The following is a 14791-nucleotide window of genomic DNA, read 5'->3' on the forward strand; positions in this document are numbered from 1 at the left end:
AGGGAGGGAGGCCAACAGGTCCCCGCTAGGCTGGTGTGGGGAGGCGGTGACAGGAAAGGTAAAGAAGAGAGAGAAGGGATTAGAAGAGCAAAACAGTGGCCCGAGGAGGTGAATACAGTGCCCTGAAGCTCTGTCTCCTGTCCAGCAGCACCATGTTCTGAGGTCTTGGAAGTTCTTGGCCAAAGTTGTTGCCAGCCGCTTTAGCAGGGTCGACATCTGCTGCCACAGTAGCGGCTGGTAATGCAGGAGAGGTCAAAGCCCCCGGAGTTGATGGGCACTCCATCACAGCTCAGGATGCTGCCAACAGCAGCGGAGGTGGAGGAGCCCACAACGGTGCTCTGTGGGAAGGAGCTGAGGATGGGGCCGGGCAGGGTCACCACCACGGGGGAGGGCTGGATGACGACGGTGGAGTTCTGGCACTGCCTGACACAGGGCTCATTGCAGCTGTTGGCCAGCGGGGTCGGGCCACAGGGCGAGCAGGGCTGGCAGGGCTGGCACTTGTCGTAGCAGGACATGTCTCTGGTCCAACGGTGCACCTGGGAGAGAGGGCAGGGGGAAGAAGCAGAGCACAGGGATACATGAGGGGCAGCGCTGCACCCAACCACAGTGGAGCCAAGGCACCTCCTGGCCCAGCACGCGCTGCCCAGCCCAAAGGCCACGAGCCACCTCAACTAAGTCCCAGCCCCTCTCTCTGGAAGACCTCCTCTCCCCTTCCCTCTCCCATGAGAATCAGTTCCCAGCCCTGGGCTAGGACAGCCCATATCGGCTGAGGCACCCATCGAGGAAAGACCTGATCCTGAAGGAGGAGGAGGAGGAGACGAGGCTTCACTCTCACCTGATTCCCAAGGAGAAGGAGGCGAGAGAAGTGGATGAGAGGGCAGAGAGTTGGGCCGCCTTTTATAGTAGACCTGCATTGCCTGAGGCCCAGAGGCACCCTTTGGGGAAGTAATAATTTTCTGACAAGCTCACGTCAAATGCGGACCATCCCGGCCAATGGGACGGGCTGTGTCCTGGCTTCCTGCACTGCTGCCTTTTCATTTCCTGGCTTACGCCACGTGCTTTCCCAGATGAAGGCTTCTGTAAGTGCTGGGAGGAGAGGCCTGAGGATTTCCAGGATGGAAACACGTCAGCGCAGGCAGAAGACTCAGATCAAGTGCTGGCGGCCTGCCGTGCAGGCAGGTGATGATGTGCACCTGGGTCATACCTGTGGGCTTGTTTGTGGCAAAGTTTGCAGGAAATGGGCATCGCTCTCATGCTTCTTGTCCGGGTGCACAAAGGCTCCCATGTGAGAGGTCATGTCACATCTAGCCCCCAGCATCTGCTCAGCAGAGTCCACAGTTGCGGATGTGGACTTGGTGATTGACGGTCGGACTTGGTGATCTTTTGGGGTCTTTTCCAACCTTGACGAGTCTATGTTTTCCTGGCTTGCGTTACGTGAGCATACAGATTTTGGCGTGCTCCCATGGAGGCACGCACGAGCACACGTCGGTCAGCCTGTACTTGTGTGAGCCTCATCATGGGGACGTGCGCAGGTCACAGCAGGGGGACTGTCCCGTGGTGCGTCCAGGAGAACTGCAGAGTAGCACGTTGCCCTTGCCAGAAGGAGCCCATCTGCAGCTGAACGGTGGTGCCTTTGGCCTGGCAGAGAGCTGCTCAGAGAACCAAAATGCACTCCCTTATGCCCTCTCGCGTCCTCCCTTTCTTGCTTTACGTACGGGGAGAAAGAGCAAGAAAGCCTGCCCGCCTATGCAGGCCGTTATCCTGGCATTGTATCCCCTGACGAGGCAGTGTTGCTGGTGACTGGGCGGGACAGAGGCTCCTCATGTCCACGCCAATGCCACCACTCAGCCTGGTGCTGAGTGAGGCAGGGCCTACGACCTCGCACCGAGTGGGTACTGGAGCGAAGGGACCAGGGTCCAGATGATGCTCTGCTGTGAGACGTGGGACTGACTTTCTGGGTGGCACAGGGAGAGTCAGGCAGCTGAGGACGCCTTTGGTGTTGAAGCACCAGGAGTCCCATGCTCCCCACAGAAACCTGAATCTGAGGGCACAGCACCTGTGTCTAGGAAGGCAGGGACATGTGCTTCAGGGCCCAACTGCAGAAACTCTGCTGCTGTTTCATGAGGGAGGTCAGGCAAGTTCCCTCTTTGTGACAGAGGCTGCAGGTACCTTGTAAGGGACCTAAGTGCGTCCTCCACCCTAGTCTGCCTTGTCTTTGCTCCAGCTTAGAGGCAGTGTAACCGAGGGCCACCCTTCTCCCTTTGTTGACCTTGCTGAGATCATGTCCAGGTGGTGCTGCTGGGAGGCTTCAGCCAGGCCTGACTGCCCTTCCCATGGGAGCCGCTTTCAAACTCAAGTTCAAGGACAGTAGATAGCTGTCATATTAGAGCACTTATTCAAACTCTTTAAGCGTGAGGAATAATACCATTTCTCTTAAGCTTATTCAGCATTCCATCCGTGCCTTACTGAAGCCTGGACTGGTTCCTCTCTCTTGGAATTCGTATCCCTCTAACTGTGCCTCATACTCTCTTGGACCCACTGCAGCCTGTTTCTGTGGCAAGGCTTTGGGAGGTGGGGGAGAAGGGTGCAGGGGTGCCCCCTGTGAGAAGAATCCAGTGGCTACCGCCATGTCTGACAGAGCCAGTTCCAACCGGCTCCAACACGGACTATCTGCTGCACAGCGCTGAGCCCGTTAGCAATGCTGGCTAACACATCTTAGAGAAAGGGCAAAAGCCTACACAGGAAATGAGGAATGGAGAGAGTAAACCATTTGAGAAACAGTCCTGCAAACACCAAGGCCAGAGGAAAGGGAGGAGGAGGAGGAGGAGGAGGAGGTGCTTCAGGCAATGGTGCAGAGATTGCTGGGCAACCTGTGGGAGAGACCACGGTGGAGCAGACATCCACATGGAGGATCCCGCGCTGGACCAGGAGCCCATGGAGGATCCCACGCTGGACCAGGTGGATATCCCCTGCTGGAAGTGTGGCCTGTGCAGAGCCCACGCTGAAGCAGGCTCCTGGCACCAACTGCGGGCCCTGGAGGACCCCCATGCCGGGGCAGTCTTATCCGGAAGGACTGCAGGCCGTGGACTGGACCTATGATGGAGCTGGTCTTGAAAGACTGCAGCCTATGGGAAGGACTCATGCTGGAGCAGAGAAAAATGTGAGGAGAAAAGAGTGGCAGGAAGGAACTGTTGTGTCCTGCCACAACGCTCCCCCATTCCACAGTACACTGTGCGGCTTGCGGGTGGAGGAGATGGAGAGCCATGAACGAAGGAGGGAAGTCGAGGCTGTGAAAAAGAGGTGGGCATGGAGGTGTTTTAGAGGGTTTTGGTCTGTTTCTCACCATCCTGCTCTATTTGTAATTGGCACTATGTTAAATGAATCTTCCCCAAGTCGAGCCTGCTTTAAGGGTGGCAGCATTTGGTAAGTAATCCCCCTGTCTTTACCTTGACCCACAACCTTACTTTCACCTGACTTTCTCCTTACTATCTCCTTCTGCCCTGTGGAGGAGGGAGCGTGAGAGATCAGCCGGGTGTGTTTGGAAGCCAGCCAAGGTCTTCCTGGTTCTGCAACAACTATGGTAATTAGAAGTGCCATGTGTGCTTTTTACATTGCCATGCTTTTCTTTTTTTCCTGCTTCCTATCTATGCCATCAGGAGCAGTCTCTTCCTCCCACTGTTGTTCCCTTCAGAGGACGGTGGGCAGTGATGTCAGGTGGCCTTTGTGCTTGTGTACCTGGGAACCAGTGGCAGGTTTAGAGCCATGGGCAGAGCACAGCTCACCAAACCTCCTGCCGTAGCCTCAAATGTACAAGGAGTCCCCACGGTCTGCGCGGGAGGAAAGCCGTGAATGGGAGCTACTCTCTTGATGACCTGCTGTGCTGGTTTTGGCTGAGAAGGGGTTAATTCTCCTCCGGGGTGGGGTGGGGGGTGGGGGGGTGGGGGTGTCGACAACCTTGCCAGCTTCCCGCGCTCTGCCGCGTCGGCGGGAGGCTGGGAGGGGCAAGGCCACGGCCGGGGCGGCTGACCCCGACTGGCCAATGGCATGTTCGTTCCATACCATGTGACACCATGACCAGTATAGCAAGGGGGGGCAATCTGCGGCTCAGAGGAGGCGTGGCTTTGGGTCGGCGGGCGGTGAGCGCTTGCGTCGCTTGTGGTCTCTTTCGGCGGTTCATTCCCCTCCCCTCTCCCTTCCTGTCTCCCCCACCCCAGGTTTCGAGCCTCTCGTTGTTCTCTTTACGTTGCATTTTTGTTGTTGTTTCTTTTAATTTTAATTATTTCACTGTTCTTATCCCAACCCACGAGCGTTACCCTTCTGATTCTCTCCCCCATCTACCGGTGGGGGAGTGAGCGAGCGACTGTGTGGGGCTGAGCTGCCGGCTAAACCACGACACCTGCTCTCTTCAGCTCTTTCTGACTCTGCTAGGAAGAGTCCTGCATGACAACTGGTGACAGAGAAGAAACACCCACTCCCTTGGCTGCCTCAGACCCCCTCCACCTTGCATTTCTTTCCCCAACCATCCAGCCCCTCACTGGCTCTCTTTCCCAGCCCGTTCCCTCTCAACGTCTCACAGGCAGGTCAGTGCAGATGATCTCGGCTGTCTTTGTAGGCCCAAATTTCTGAGGTTCAAGCACCAAAGGCTGTTCTCCACGAGCGGTAGGCGTCAGGGGAGGAGGGACCTAGGAGAAGGGGCCCAGTACAGTTCTCTTCTCTTGGCAGCCTGGCAGGAGGCCCTTCTGTGCAAGGCTGAGCTGTGGGCAAAGGCCCTCAGCACTCCCGTGGCAGCCCTATTTCCCCTACGCGCCCAGAGATCTGCACCCAAAGATCCTCTTTCTGAGAGGGGCTGGGGTTGGTGGCCTGAGGGAAAAGAGAAGGTGGTGAGAGAGCTTCTGCCATGGAACTGTTCTTCCCTCGCGCGCCAGGATGGGATTGTACTTGCCGTGAGCTGCAGAGAGAGAGCCTGGGCTGTTCTGGTCGGTGCTCTCTCTACAGTACCATGGGAGGAAGGGTCAGTCGCTCACCTGTGTCTTCTTTTAGGCCCATGCAAGAAACCGTTTTTGTCCTGGAGGTGCTCGTTCTGATGGGAGGTGGGGATGTGCAGTGCGCCAGGCACCTCAGCCTTGCAAATCTGTGCAACCACCCGCTGGGCCGCACGGGGCACTGCATGGTGTGGCAGAGGAAGAGGGGATCTGCCCTAGCTATCGTTGCCCTTGGATGTTCTCACTGATTATTCACCCGATTAACACCTGGCTCAGACGCTGGTGCCGTTGGTGGAAGTTTGGGGATTTTTTGATCGTGGGAAGGTTCATACAGAAAGCAGCCTTCCAGCTCCTCAAGGAGTTAGTCAGCAGGACCCCCTGGGAAGAGGTCCTCAGGGACAAGGGAACAGAAGTGCCGGCAGACCTTGGAAGGTGCATTCCATAGAGCACAGGAGCTCTCAGTTGCCAGGTGTAAGAAATCCGGCAAGGAAGGGAAGAGAGCAGTACGGCTGAGCTGAGATATGCTGGTCAAACTAATGAGCAAGAGGGAACCGCGCAAGCAGTGGAAGCAGTGGAAGCGGGGACAGGTAAGGGATGCAAAGAATAACTAAAGGGCTTCTACAGGTACGACAGCCAGAAAAAGAAGGCTAAAGAAAGTGCACCCGCCCTGCTGAACAAGAATGGTTGCCTAGTATCAAGAGACGAGGAGAGAGCTGAGGTACTCAACAACTTTCTTGCCTCAGTCTTGGCTGGTAGCCTCTCTCCTCAACCCTCTCAAGCCAATGGACCGCAGGATGGAGACGAGGGGGCTAAAGCCCCTCCCACCACCTGAGGAACCGGAACACCCACAAGTCTATGGGACCTGACGAGATGCATCCCAGAGTCCTGAGGGAATTGGCTGGTGGAGCTGCCAAGACACTCTCCATGGTCTCGAAAGGCCATGGCAGTCAGGTGAAGTCCCTGGGGAGTGGAAGAAGGGAAAGAGTGTGTCCATCTTTGAAAAGGGTAGAAAGGAGAACCTGGGGAGCTACCGTCCTGTGAGCCTCACCTCTGAATGGGAAGGGGGGTTGCGGACTCTGCGTTACACATAGTCTCTGCCACTCCTTCCTCTTCACGCTGCTCCCCTGCTCCACGGTGGGGTCCCACCCACGGGAGAAGGTCCTTCACAAAATTCTCCAACGTGGGTCCTTCCACCGGGCTGCATTTCTTCACGGGCTGCTCCACCGTGGGTCCCCCACGGGGTCACAGCTCCTGCCAGAGGACCTGCTCCAGCGTGGGCTTCTCTCCGCAGGAGGGCAGTTCCTGCCAGGAACCTCTTCCAGTGCAAGCTCTTTACGGGGTCACAGTGTCCTTCACGGTACATCCACCTGCTCCGGGGTGAGGTCCTCCGTGGTCAGCCCACGACCTGAGGGCAGGAAGGGCATGAGTGGAACCTCACACGGTTCGTGGGGCGCTGTGTGCCTGAGATGTTATTGTGCGCCAAGCGGTGCCTCCAGGAGTTCCTTTTCTGCTCCCAGGAGACCACGGATGGATGCCAGGATTTAGAGCATTGCCTGCGGCTGAAGGCCAAGGTCCAAAAGGAACTTTCAAAGTATAACTGAAAAGCATAACTAGATGTTAGCATTAACAGTCATTTGCGCCACAAGGCATTTGCGCAGGGAAGGTGGACAGCTGAAACAAGCCATGAGGGCCTTGTGGGGGTGTTGGCTTCGCAGGGAGTGTGGCCGATACTAATCCTGACTTGTGCATTACCTCAGGCCTGCCTATCTGGAGAGCAGCTGGGCCCTGCCAGGTGCTGAAGGGCTATATGAGGTCGCTATCTCACCTGCCTGTGCCCATGTGTACCGGCCACGGGCTCTAGATGGCGTAATGCAGTGGAGGGGAAGGTGGAGAGGAGGCTGTGGGCTGTCCGTGTGCATTCTTGTCTTCCCATTCCCCACTCCTGCCGCCCTTTGGAGACATGCTCTCGCTGATAGCCATTGGCTGTGGAGTAGCCAGGGTTGTCTTTGTTAGCTCCAGGGGAAAGGGCACAAACCAAAATCTACTGCGGTGAGTCCCACCCTCCCCTTGCTCCACCTCTTCCCTGAGCAGACTGGAAGAGCTGCCGCAGAAGGAAGGAGGACTCGCAGGCCCAAGCTTGGATGCAGCACAACTTTAATGAGTCCAAAGAAGAAAAGGAGGTGGTTCACAGAGAGCAGCAGGGGCAGCCACTAAGATGCGGTGGAGCTCCTGCAGGGTGTCCATCTGCCCGCCCTGCAGAGGGAGGGAGGCCAACAGGTCCCCGCTAGGCTGGTGTGGGGAGGCGGTGACAGGAAAGGTAAAGAAGAGAGAGAAGGGATTAGAAGAGCAAAACAGTGGCCCGAGGAGGTGAATACAGTGCCCTGAAGCTCTGTCTCCTGTCCAGCAGCACCATGTTCTGAGGTCTTGGAAGTTCTTGGCCAAAGTTGTTGCCAGCCGCTTTAGCAGGGTCGACATCTGCTGCCACAGTAGCGGCTGGTAATGCAGGAGAGGTCAAAGCCCCCGGAGGAGATGGGCACTCCATCACAGCTCAGGATGCTGCCAACAGCAGCGGAGGTGGAGGAGCCCACAACGGTGTTCTGTGGGAAGGAGCTGAGGATGGGGCCGGGCAGGGTCACCACCACGGGGGAGGGCTGGATGACGACGGTGGAGTTCTGGCACTGCCTGACACAGGGCTCATTGCAGCTGTTGGCCAGCGGGGTCGGGCCACAGGGCGAGCAGGGCTGGCAGGGCTGGCACTGGTCGTAGCAGGACATGTCTCTGGTCCAACGGTGCACCTGGGAGAGAGGGCAGGGGGAAGAAGCAGAGCACAGGGATACATGAGGGGCAGCACTGCACCCAACCACAGTGGAGCCAAGGCACCTCCTGGCCCAGCACGCGCTGCCCAGCCCAAAGGCCACGAGCCACCTCAACTAAGTCCCAGCCCCTCTCTCTGGAAGACCTCCTCTCCCCTTCCCTCTCCCATGAGAATCAGTTCCCAGCCCTGGGCTAGGACAGCCCATATCGGCTGAGGCACCCATCGAGGAAAGACCTGATCCTGAAGGAGGAGGAGGAGGAGACGAGGCTTCACTCTCACCTGATTCCCAAGGAGAAGGAGGCGAGAGAAGTGGATGAGAGGGCAGAGAGTTGGGCTGCCTTTTATAGTAGACCTGCATTGCCTGAGGCCCAGAGGCACCCTTTGGGGAAGTAATAATTTTCTGACAAGCTCACGTCAAATGCGGACCATCCCGGCCAATGGGACGGGCTGTGTCCTGGCTTCCTGCACTGCTGCCTTTTCATTTCCTGGCTTACGCCACGTGCTTTCCCAGATGAAGGCTTCTGTAAGTGCTGGGATGAGAGGCCTGAGGATTTCCAGGATGGAAACACGTCAGCGCAGGCAGAAGACTCAGATCAAGTGCTGGCGGCCTGCCGTGCAGGCAGGTGATGATGTGCACCTGGGTCATACCTGTGGGCTTGTTTGTGGCAAAGTTTGCAGGAAATGGGCATCGCTCTCATGCTTCTTGTCCAGGTGCACAAAGGCTCCCATGTGAGAGGTCATGTCACATCTAGCCCCCAGCATCTGCTCAGCAGAGTCCACAGTTGCGGATGTGGACTTGGTGATTGACGGTCGGACTTGGTGATCTTTTGGGGTCTTTTCCAACCTTGACGAGTCTATGTTTTCCTGGCTTGCGTTACGTGAGCATACAGATTTTGGCGTGCTCCCATGGAGGCACGCACGAGCACACGTCGGTCAGCCTGTACTTGTGTGAGCCTCATCATGGGGACGTGCGCAGGTCACAGCAGGGGGACTGTCCCGTGGTGCGTCCAGGAGAACTGCAGAGTAGCACGTTGCCCTTGCCAGAAGGAGCCCATCTGCAGCTGAACGGTGGTGCCTTTGGCCTGGCAGAGAGCTGCTCAGAGAACCAAAATGCACTCCCTTATGCCCTCTCGCATCCTCCCTTTCTTGCTTTACGTACGGGGAGAAAGAGCAAGAAAGCCTGCCCGCCTATGCAGGCCGTTATCCTGGCATTGTATCCCCTGACGGGGCAGTGTTGCTGGTGACTGGGCGGGACAGAGGCTCCTCATGTCCATGCCAATGCCACCACTCAGCCTGGTGCTGAGTGAGGCAGGGCCTACGACCTCGCACCGAGTGGGTATTGGAGAGCCTGGGCTGTTCTGGTCGGTGCTCTCTCTACAGTACCATGGGAGGAAGGGTCAGTCGCTCACCTGTGTCTTCTTTTAGGCCCATGCAAGAAACCGTTTTTGTCCTGGAGGTGCTCGTTCTGATGGGAGGTGGGGATGTGCGGTGCGCCAGGCACCTCAGCCTTGCAAATCTGTGCAACCACCCGCTGGGCCGCACGGGGCACTGCATGGTGTGGCAGAGGAAGAGGGGATCTGCCCTACCTATCGTTGCCCTTGGATGCATAGCATGCCCCTTACTTTTTGAGATGGGTTAGAAGGTGAGGAGGAGAGTGAGGCTCTGTGCTCTAGTCAAGTTGATTTCTCATACCCTGTTCTCTTTTGATCCTCATCGTCATCTTCTCTCTGGGTCTTCTCCCTCAGCACAGCTCCACCTAGAGCAAGAGGAATTGCCTTGATTTCTTGTGCGGCTGCTGACCTCCGAGGGCCTCTTGCAGCACTGGATACCTCCCTTGAAAACAGTACGAGTTGGAATCACCATCTGTGGGACATGCTCTGATGCCAAAGTGAATATTTCTGGGCAGAAGTGCAGCAAGGCAAGGGCTGGTGGGCACTGGCTGAGGAGTAGCCAGGAATGTTGTCCTCAGCTCCAAGGGACCCTGGCTATAGGAGGCCAACAGGCAGTGTGTCCTACCCTCCCAGTTCTCTAGAAATGAGAAGGGGTATTCTTGCTTACCCATTTGTTCCCTCTTAGCTTATCTCCTTTCTCCCTGGATACCTTTAGAGAGCATCCAGAGAGGAAATAATCATGCACAGAGCCAGAGGCAGGCTTGCGAGGCAGGGCCACAGTGAAAGTGTCACCGTGGATAGCCTAGAGTCAATGTCCCATGATCAAGGAAGAGTTCCCACAGGGTACTCCTCTGGGTGCCCCACAGAGGGAGAGAGGCAGGCAGATCTCCCCTAAGCAGTTTTTGGTGGGCCTCATGGCCGGGGGAGTGGAAAACAACAAAGGAAAAGGAGGGTAAGGAGAGAGTGGGGTAAAGGAACGAGAAGCATTGGCCGCATTTTCAGAGAGCTCAGGATGGCCCTTTCCAAAGGGCTGACACCCTCTGCAGGAGGAGTGGGGCATGCTCAGTCCCTCTCATAGCAATGGCTAGCATCTGCATTGTTCAGTCTGACATGATCTTCTGGGTTCCTGGAGGTCCTTGTCTGGTCTATCACTGGTGGCTTTAGCAAGGGGGGGCCCCTTCTGCTGTTACAGTAGCAGCTGGTGATGCAGGGAGGTCACAGCACCCAGAGGTGATGGGCACTCCCTGAGAGCTGAGGATGCTGCCAACAGCAGCAGATGTGGAGAGTCCCGTGTGTGTTCTGTGGGAAGGAGCTGAGGAGGGGGCCAGGAAGAATCACCACCACAGGAGAGAGCTTGATGACAGTGGTGGAGTTCTGGCATTGTCTGACACAGGGCTCGTTGTAGCTGTTGGCCAGCGGGGTCGGGACACAGGGCGAGCAGGGCGGACACAGCTGGCATGGCTGGCACTTGTTGGAGCAGGACATGCATCCAGGCTGGCAATGCACCTGGGCGAGAGGGCAGGGAAGAAGCAAGACACCTTCAGGAACAGCCTGCAAACCCACCAAAAGGCAGACAAGACACCTGTCTGGTTGGGTCATTGAGGCTCTGCAGGAGGGAACAGAGGCTTCATTGCCTCAGCCCAAGGGGGTCCTTCAGATAGCAGCCAGGCCAGGGATGCTCCTGTCTAGCCTGCAGCCAAAAGCCTACCTCAGCCCAGCCTCAGCCTATTTCCATGACAGGCTCTTTCTCCTCAACGACCATGAGCACAGAGCAGTAACATAAGATCAAGGAGCCTGTATCAACTAAAATGTCCTTGAAAGCAAGACCACATCCCAAGGAGGAAATGGATGAGAAAGGGGGTTCCAACTCACCTGGTTCACAAGGAGAAGGAGGTGACAGAAGTGATAGAGTGAGCAGCCAGGTTATCTGTCTTTATATGGGTCTAACACTGCCTCAAGCCCAAAGGTAAGTTCTGCACAAGTGACAATATTCCTACATGCTTCTAATGAACAGAAACATCCCAGGGATGTGTTGCTGTTTTACTCTGCACTGCCTTTGCATTTCCTGGTTTATGTCATGCCCATTCCATCATGGACAACTGTTTCAAGCGCTCAGATGAAAGCCCGCAAGATTCTCAGGGCATGGATGTGTCAGCATGTGCAGAAGACAAAAAACTAAGTGCCAGAGGGCTCCAGTGGAGGAAAGTGATGTCAGCTTGGGGCATTCTGGTGGTTTTCTTTTTTTATGACCCTGGCAACAGGAAGGGCTCCATCTGCTCCGAGCCCTGCAAACTTCACTGTGTCTGCGGAGAGTCAACATTGTTTTCATTTAAGAACCAAAGGGCGTAAAAGGAGCTCTAGGACTCCATGCTTTTTGTAATATCTGCAAGTTCCTTTTGACGTATTGTGTTTACATAGATTTTTAGAGGAAGAAAGAAAAAGAGACCATATAGACCTTCTTTTCTAGAATTATTTAATAAACTAAAGTCAGGTTGGAAGGGCTTTGAGTCACGGATCTATTGAAAGATGTTTCTGCCCATGGCTACGCTCATGACTCCTGGGAGCCAAGGATCCATCACTGCGTGGGCCATGCTGTCCCATCATCCTTTCTTACCTCTAGATTTTATAATCATTTATAATCATTAGTCCAAGCACTTCTTCCTTTTCTTCTTCCTCATCCTCTAATATAGTCAACATTGCTGTTCTGACCTCTGGGCAGTCATGTAGAGGCAGAAGGCATGAAATAACCTGCTCAGTTAACATGTTCACCCTTTCTGTGTTTCTTTGGCCACAGCTAGGCTTGGAGAGCTGGAAGCACTCTCTGGATGCAGGGAGCTCAGGGAAGAGTTCTTTACATGCTCATTGGCATGGCTTCTGGCACAGCCTCATGCTGTGAATGACTTATCTTACCCAGACCTTATCCCAAGTCAGCAGAGGAAATTGCTGGCTCGTTGTTGCCTCTGGCCTGGTCTTCAAAGGAAGGGAGAGACGGCTCACCATGGGGTTTTCCTCCAAAGGAAGAGTCAGGAGAAATCAGTTCCTCTGTGGACAGGCACAATTCAGTTGCTTGATGTAGCTTGGACTGTGCTGGAGGCAGAGGTTATAGGTGAGACACCTGGGAAGGCAGGGAATGCCTGGCGGCCAATGTCTGAAGGTGAGCCAGCAGTGTGCCCTTGTGGCAAAGCAGACCTACTGCACTCTGAGATGACTTACAAAAGTATAGCCAGCACTTGGAAATTCTCAAGTACTGGAATGGGTTTTCTAGTGATATTGTGCAGGCTCTGGCCTTGGAAATTTTCAAGGCTTTATAGGGACAGCTGTGTCCAGCCTGATCTAATGAGTCCTGTTCTGAGCAGGAACTTAGAATGGGTGATCTGTGGAGGTCCTGTTCAACCTAAATTATTCTATGATTCTATGGAAAAGGTAAAAATAGCTTGGCTGGTTTGTTTCTTAAAGGATACAAGTAAGGAAAGGATAAATGCAGATCTTTTTTTTTTTTTAAGAAACTGAGAATGGAACGAGTACTTTTAAGTGGAAAGGCAGGTTTTGGTTTTCCCAATGAGCTTTTAAGAAACTGGTTTATGAGATGGAATTGGACAGTGTGGCATGATCTTCACGTCTTGAGTCCTGAAATATCTCCTTTGGGGGGGGGGGCTGAGTGGGACAGCTGGTTCTAGCAGGATTTGGTGGTGTTCACCATTGTGTTTGTGAGAGCTGCAGCCTTGGGGTGTGCTGACAGGAGCTTGGGGCTAGACACTGTGCAGGAGCCAGGAGAGGCCACCCCAGCCAAGGGCTTGAGATTGGTGGGAGAGGAGACACAAGCATCAAGGAAGGAGGGACGCCCAAGAAGTTGCACAGGACAGTGCATCAGAGAGGCTGGTCTATCCCCTTTACCCTTCGCTTTGGAAAGGCATAAGTCTTAATCATTCTGCATTTGTTTTTCCTCTGTTGTGTAGCCTAGAATGGGAGAGAGTTATGATCCCTTGCTGTCCAACCTGGGTGCATGGAAGGACAAGCTGCAGCCAGCTCTGTGGTGATGGACTCCCAGAACACTCCCAAGAGAGAACTGCCTTGCCTGAGTGAAGTTGAGTGCATCTTGGAACCATCCATATCTCCTGGGATCCCCTTTTCCCTCTGAGGTTGTGCAGTGCCCATATTTCTTAGGAGATAAGGAAAATGCAGATGATGATGATGATGATGATGATGATGATGATGATGATTTTTTTTTATTATTGCAGAGTTTTGATTAAGACTTTTTTAGATTCTAAAGTTGTTGCTGGAGCCAGGTTCCTCTCTGGAGTTCCAGGTTATTCTGCCAGAACAGGTCACACAGTCAGGGCTGCTGCACAACCAAGTTCCTTGTATTTCTGGGGATATGGGAGACAGGTGCTGCTTCTAGGTGGCAGAGGAAGGAAAAGAGAGAAATGGTAGAAACATAGGGCCCATCTGTTTCCAGAAGAAATAGCAATGTCCCCAGAGAGATGGTGTAAAATCTCAGTGGGGCAAAATTTAAAATCTTAAATAGTCCATCAGGGGAGTGCAGAAGAGCAAGAATTTCTCATGGTGGATGGGAGGACCCCACTGGGATATCAGACCAGGATGAGACACTTGTCACCATGGGGAATCCAGAGCCACCAGGTTCCCTCAGTGTGTAAGATTTTGGCTGCAGGAGAAACACATTGTTGCTTCTGGAGTGGGGAGGACCACAGCAGGAGTGTTTCAGGCCTGCTAAGAACAAGCATTTTCTTCTCCCCATTTCATTCTTTGTTCCCCTTGTGGAGTCATTTCTGGCAGCTCTGATCTCTCGTGGCTCTTGGTGGGGACATGTGGGTTTTTCTGTCCCTCTCAGGCAGGCAGGAGGATCAGTCTCAGCATGCACCTTGGGTATCTCGTCCTTGCTGTCTTCCTGAGGCAACCACTGTGTATAAACATTGGCTTTGACTGGAAACGTGATTCCTCCTCTCTCCAGGAGACCCTCACCCCTTCAGCAGATCTCTGCAGGGAGCTGCGCTTGAAGGATGGATAAATGTTGGCAAACATCAGATCACATGGGTGGTTTTGCACCTTCTTGGTCAAGATGCTCTTATTGATGGAAAAGATGATATCCAGAAGAAACACCTCCTCTCCTTATCATCTTAGACCCCTTGCCTTCCTTTTCTCTTGCCAACCATCCACCTCTCTCTTCTGATCTGCCTGGGCCCAGTGTTTCACAGATATAGAACTGCAGAATCTCTTTTGTGTCTTGGCCCTACACATTTTCTGACTTTGCAACCCAAATGCACAGGGCTTTCGAGAGCTGATGCAGGGACATGAAAGTTCTCTCATCCCACTGACATTCTCAGTCTGTCCCAGTCTCTCTCCTGGCTGGCACATGTCATGCAGCATGCCCTGGCTATCCATTCCTCCTGCATGTCCACAGTGCCAGGGCTTCCTTTTCCCTCACTTGACCTTGGAGACTTCTGAGAGGACAGGAAATGAGGAGTAGGATGAAATGTCTTGCAGGAGTTCCCAGGTCTCTCACCCTGATGGAGGTGCCCTAGACTCATCACAGGAGAGCCAGGCGCTACAGGCTGTTCCTTGGAGATTCTGGGCAGCAGGAGAGT

At 54.4% G+C, this 14791-nt stretch overlaps 2 protein-coding genes across 2 annotated transcripts; both read right to left on the reverse strand.

The window, feature by feature from the left end:
• Nucleotides 1-200: 200 nt before the first annotated feature.
• Nucleotides 201-515, reverse strand: LOC135317321 (feather keratin Cos1-1/Cos1-3/Cos2-1-like). The gene has a single exon (XM_064473377.1). It carries the CDS (start codon nt 513-515, stop codon nt 201-203), a length of 315 nt encoding a protein of 104 aa, XP_064329447.1.
• Nucleotides 516-7441: 6926 nt separating this feature from the next.
• On the reverse strand, nt 7442-7756 carry LOC135317268 (feather keratin Cos1-1/Cos1-3/Cos2-1-like). The gene has a single exon (XM_064473214.1). The coding sequence runs from the start codon at nt 7754-7756 to the stop codon at nt 7442-7444; it is 315 nt and encodes a 104-aa protein (XP_064329284.1).
• Between the last annotated feature and the right edge of the window lie 7035 nt (nt 7757-14791).

Source organism: Phalacrocorax carbo, chromosome 25, assembly GCF_963921805.1.
Source record: "Phalacrocorax carbo chromosome 25, bPhaCar2.1, whole genome shotgun sequence".
Lineage (NCBI taxonomy): Eukaryota > Metazoa > Chordata > Aves > Suliformes > Phalacrocoracidae > Phalacrocorax > Phalacrocorax carbo.

Bases quoted from the DNA above. Each gene is read 5' to 3' on its own strand.
- LOC135317321 (XM_064473377.1), bottom strand. From the start codon at position 515: ATGTCCTGCTACGACAAGTGCCAGCCCTGCCAGCCCTGCTCGCCCTGT.
- LOC135317268 (XM_064473214.1), bottom strand. From the start codon at position 7,756: ATGTCCTGCTACGACCAGTGCCAGCCCTGCCAGCCCTGCTCGCCCTGT.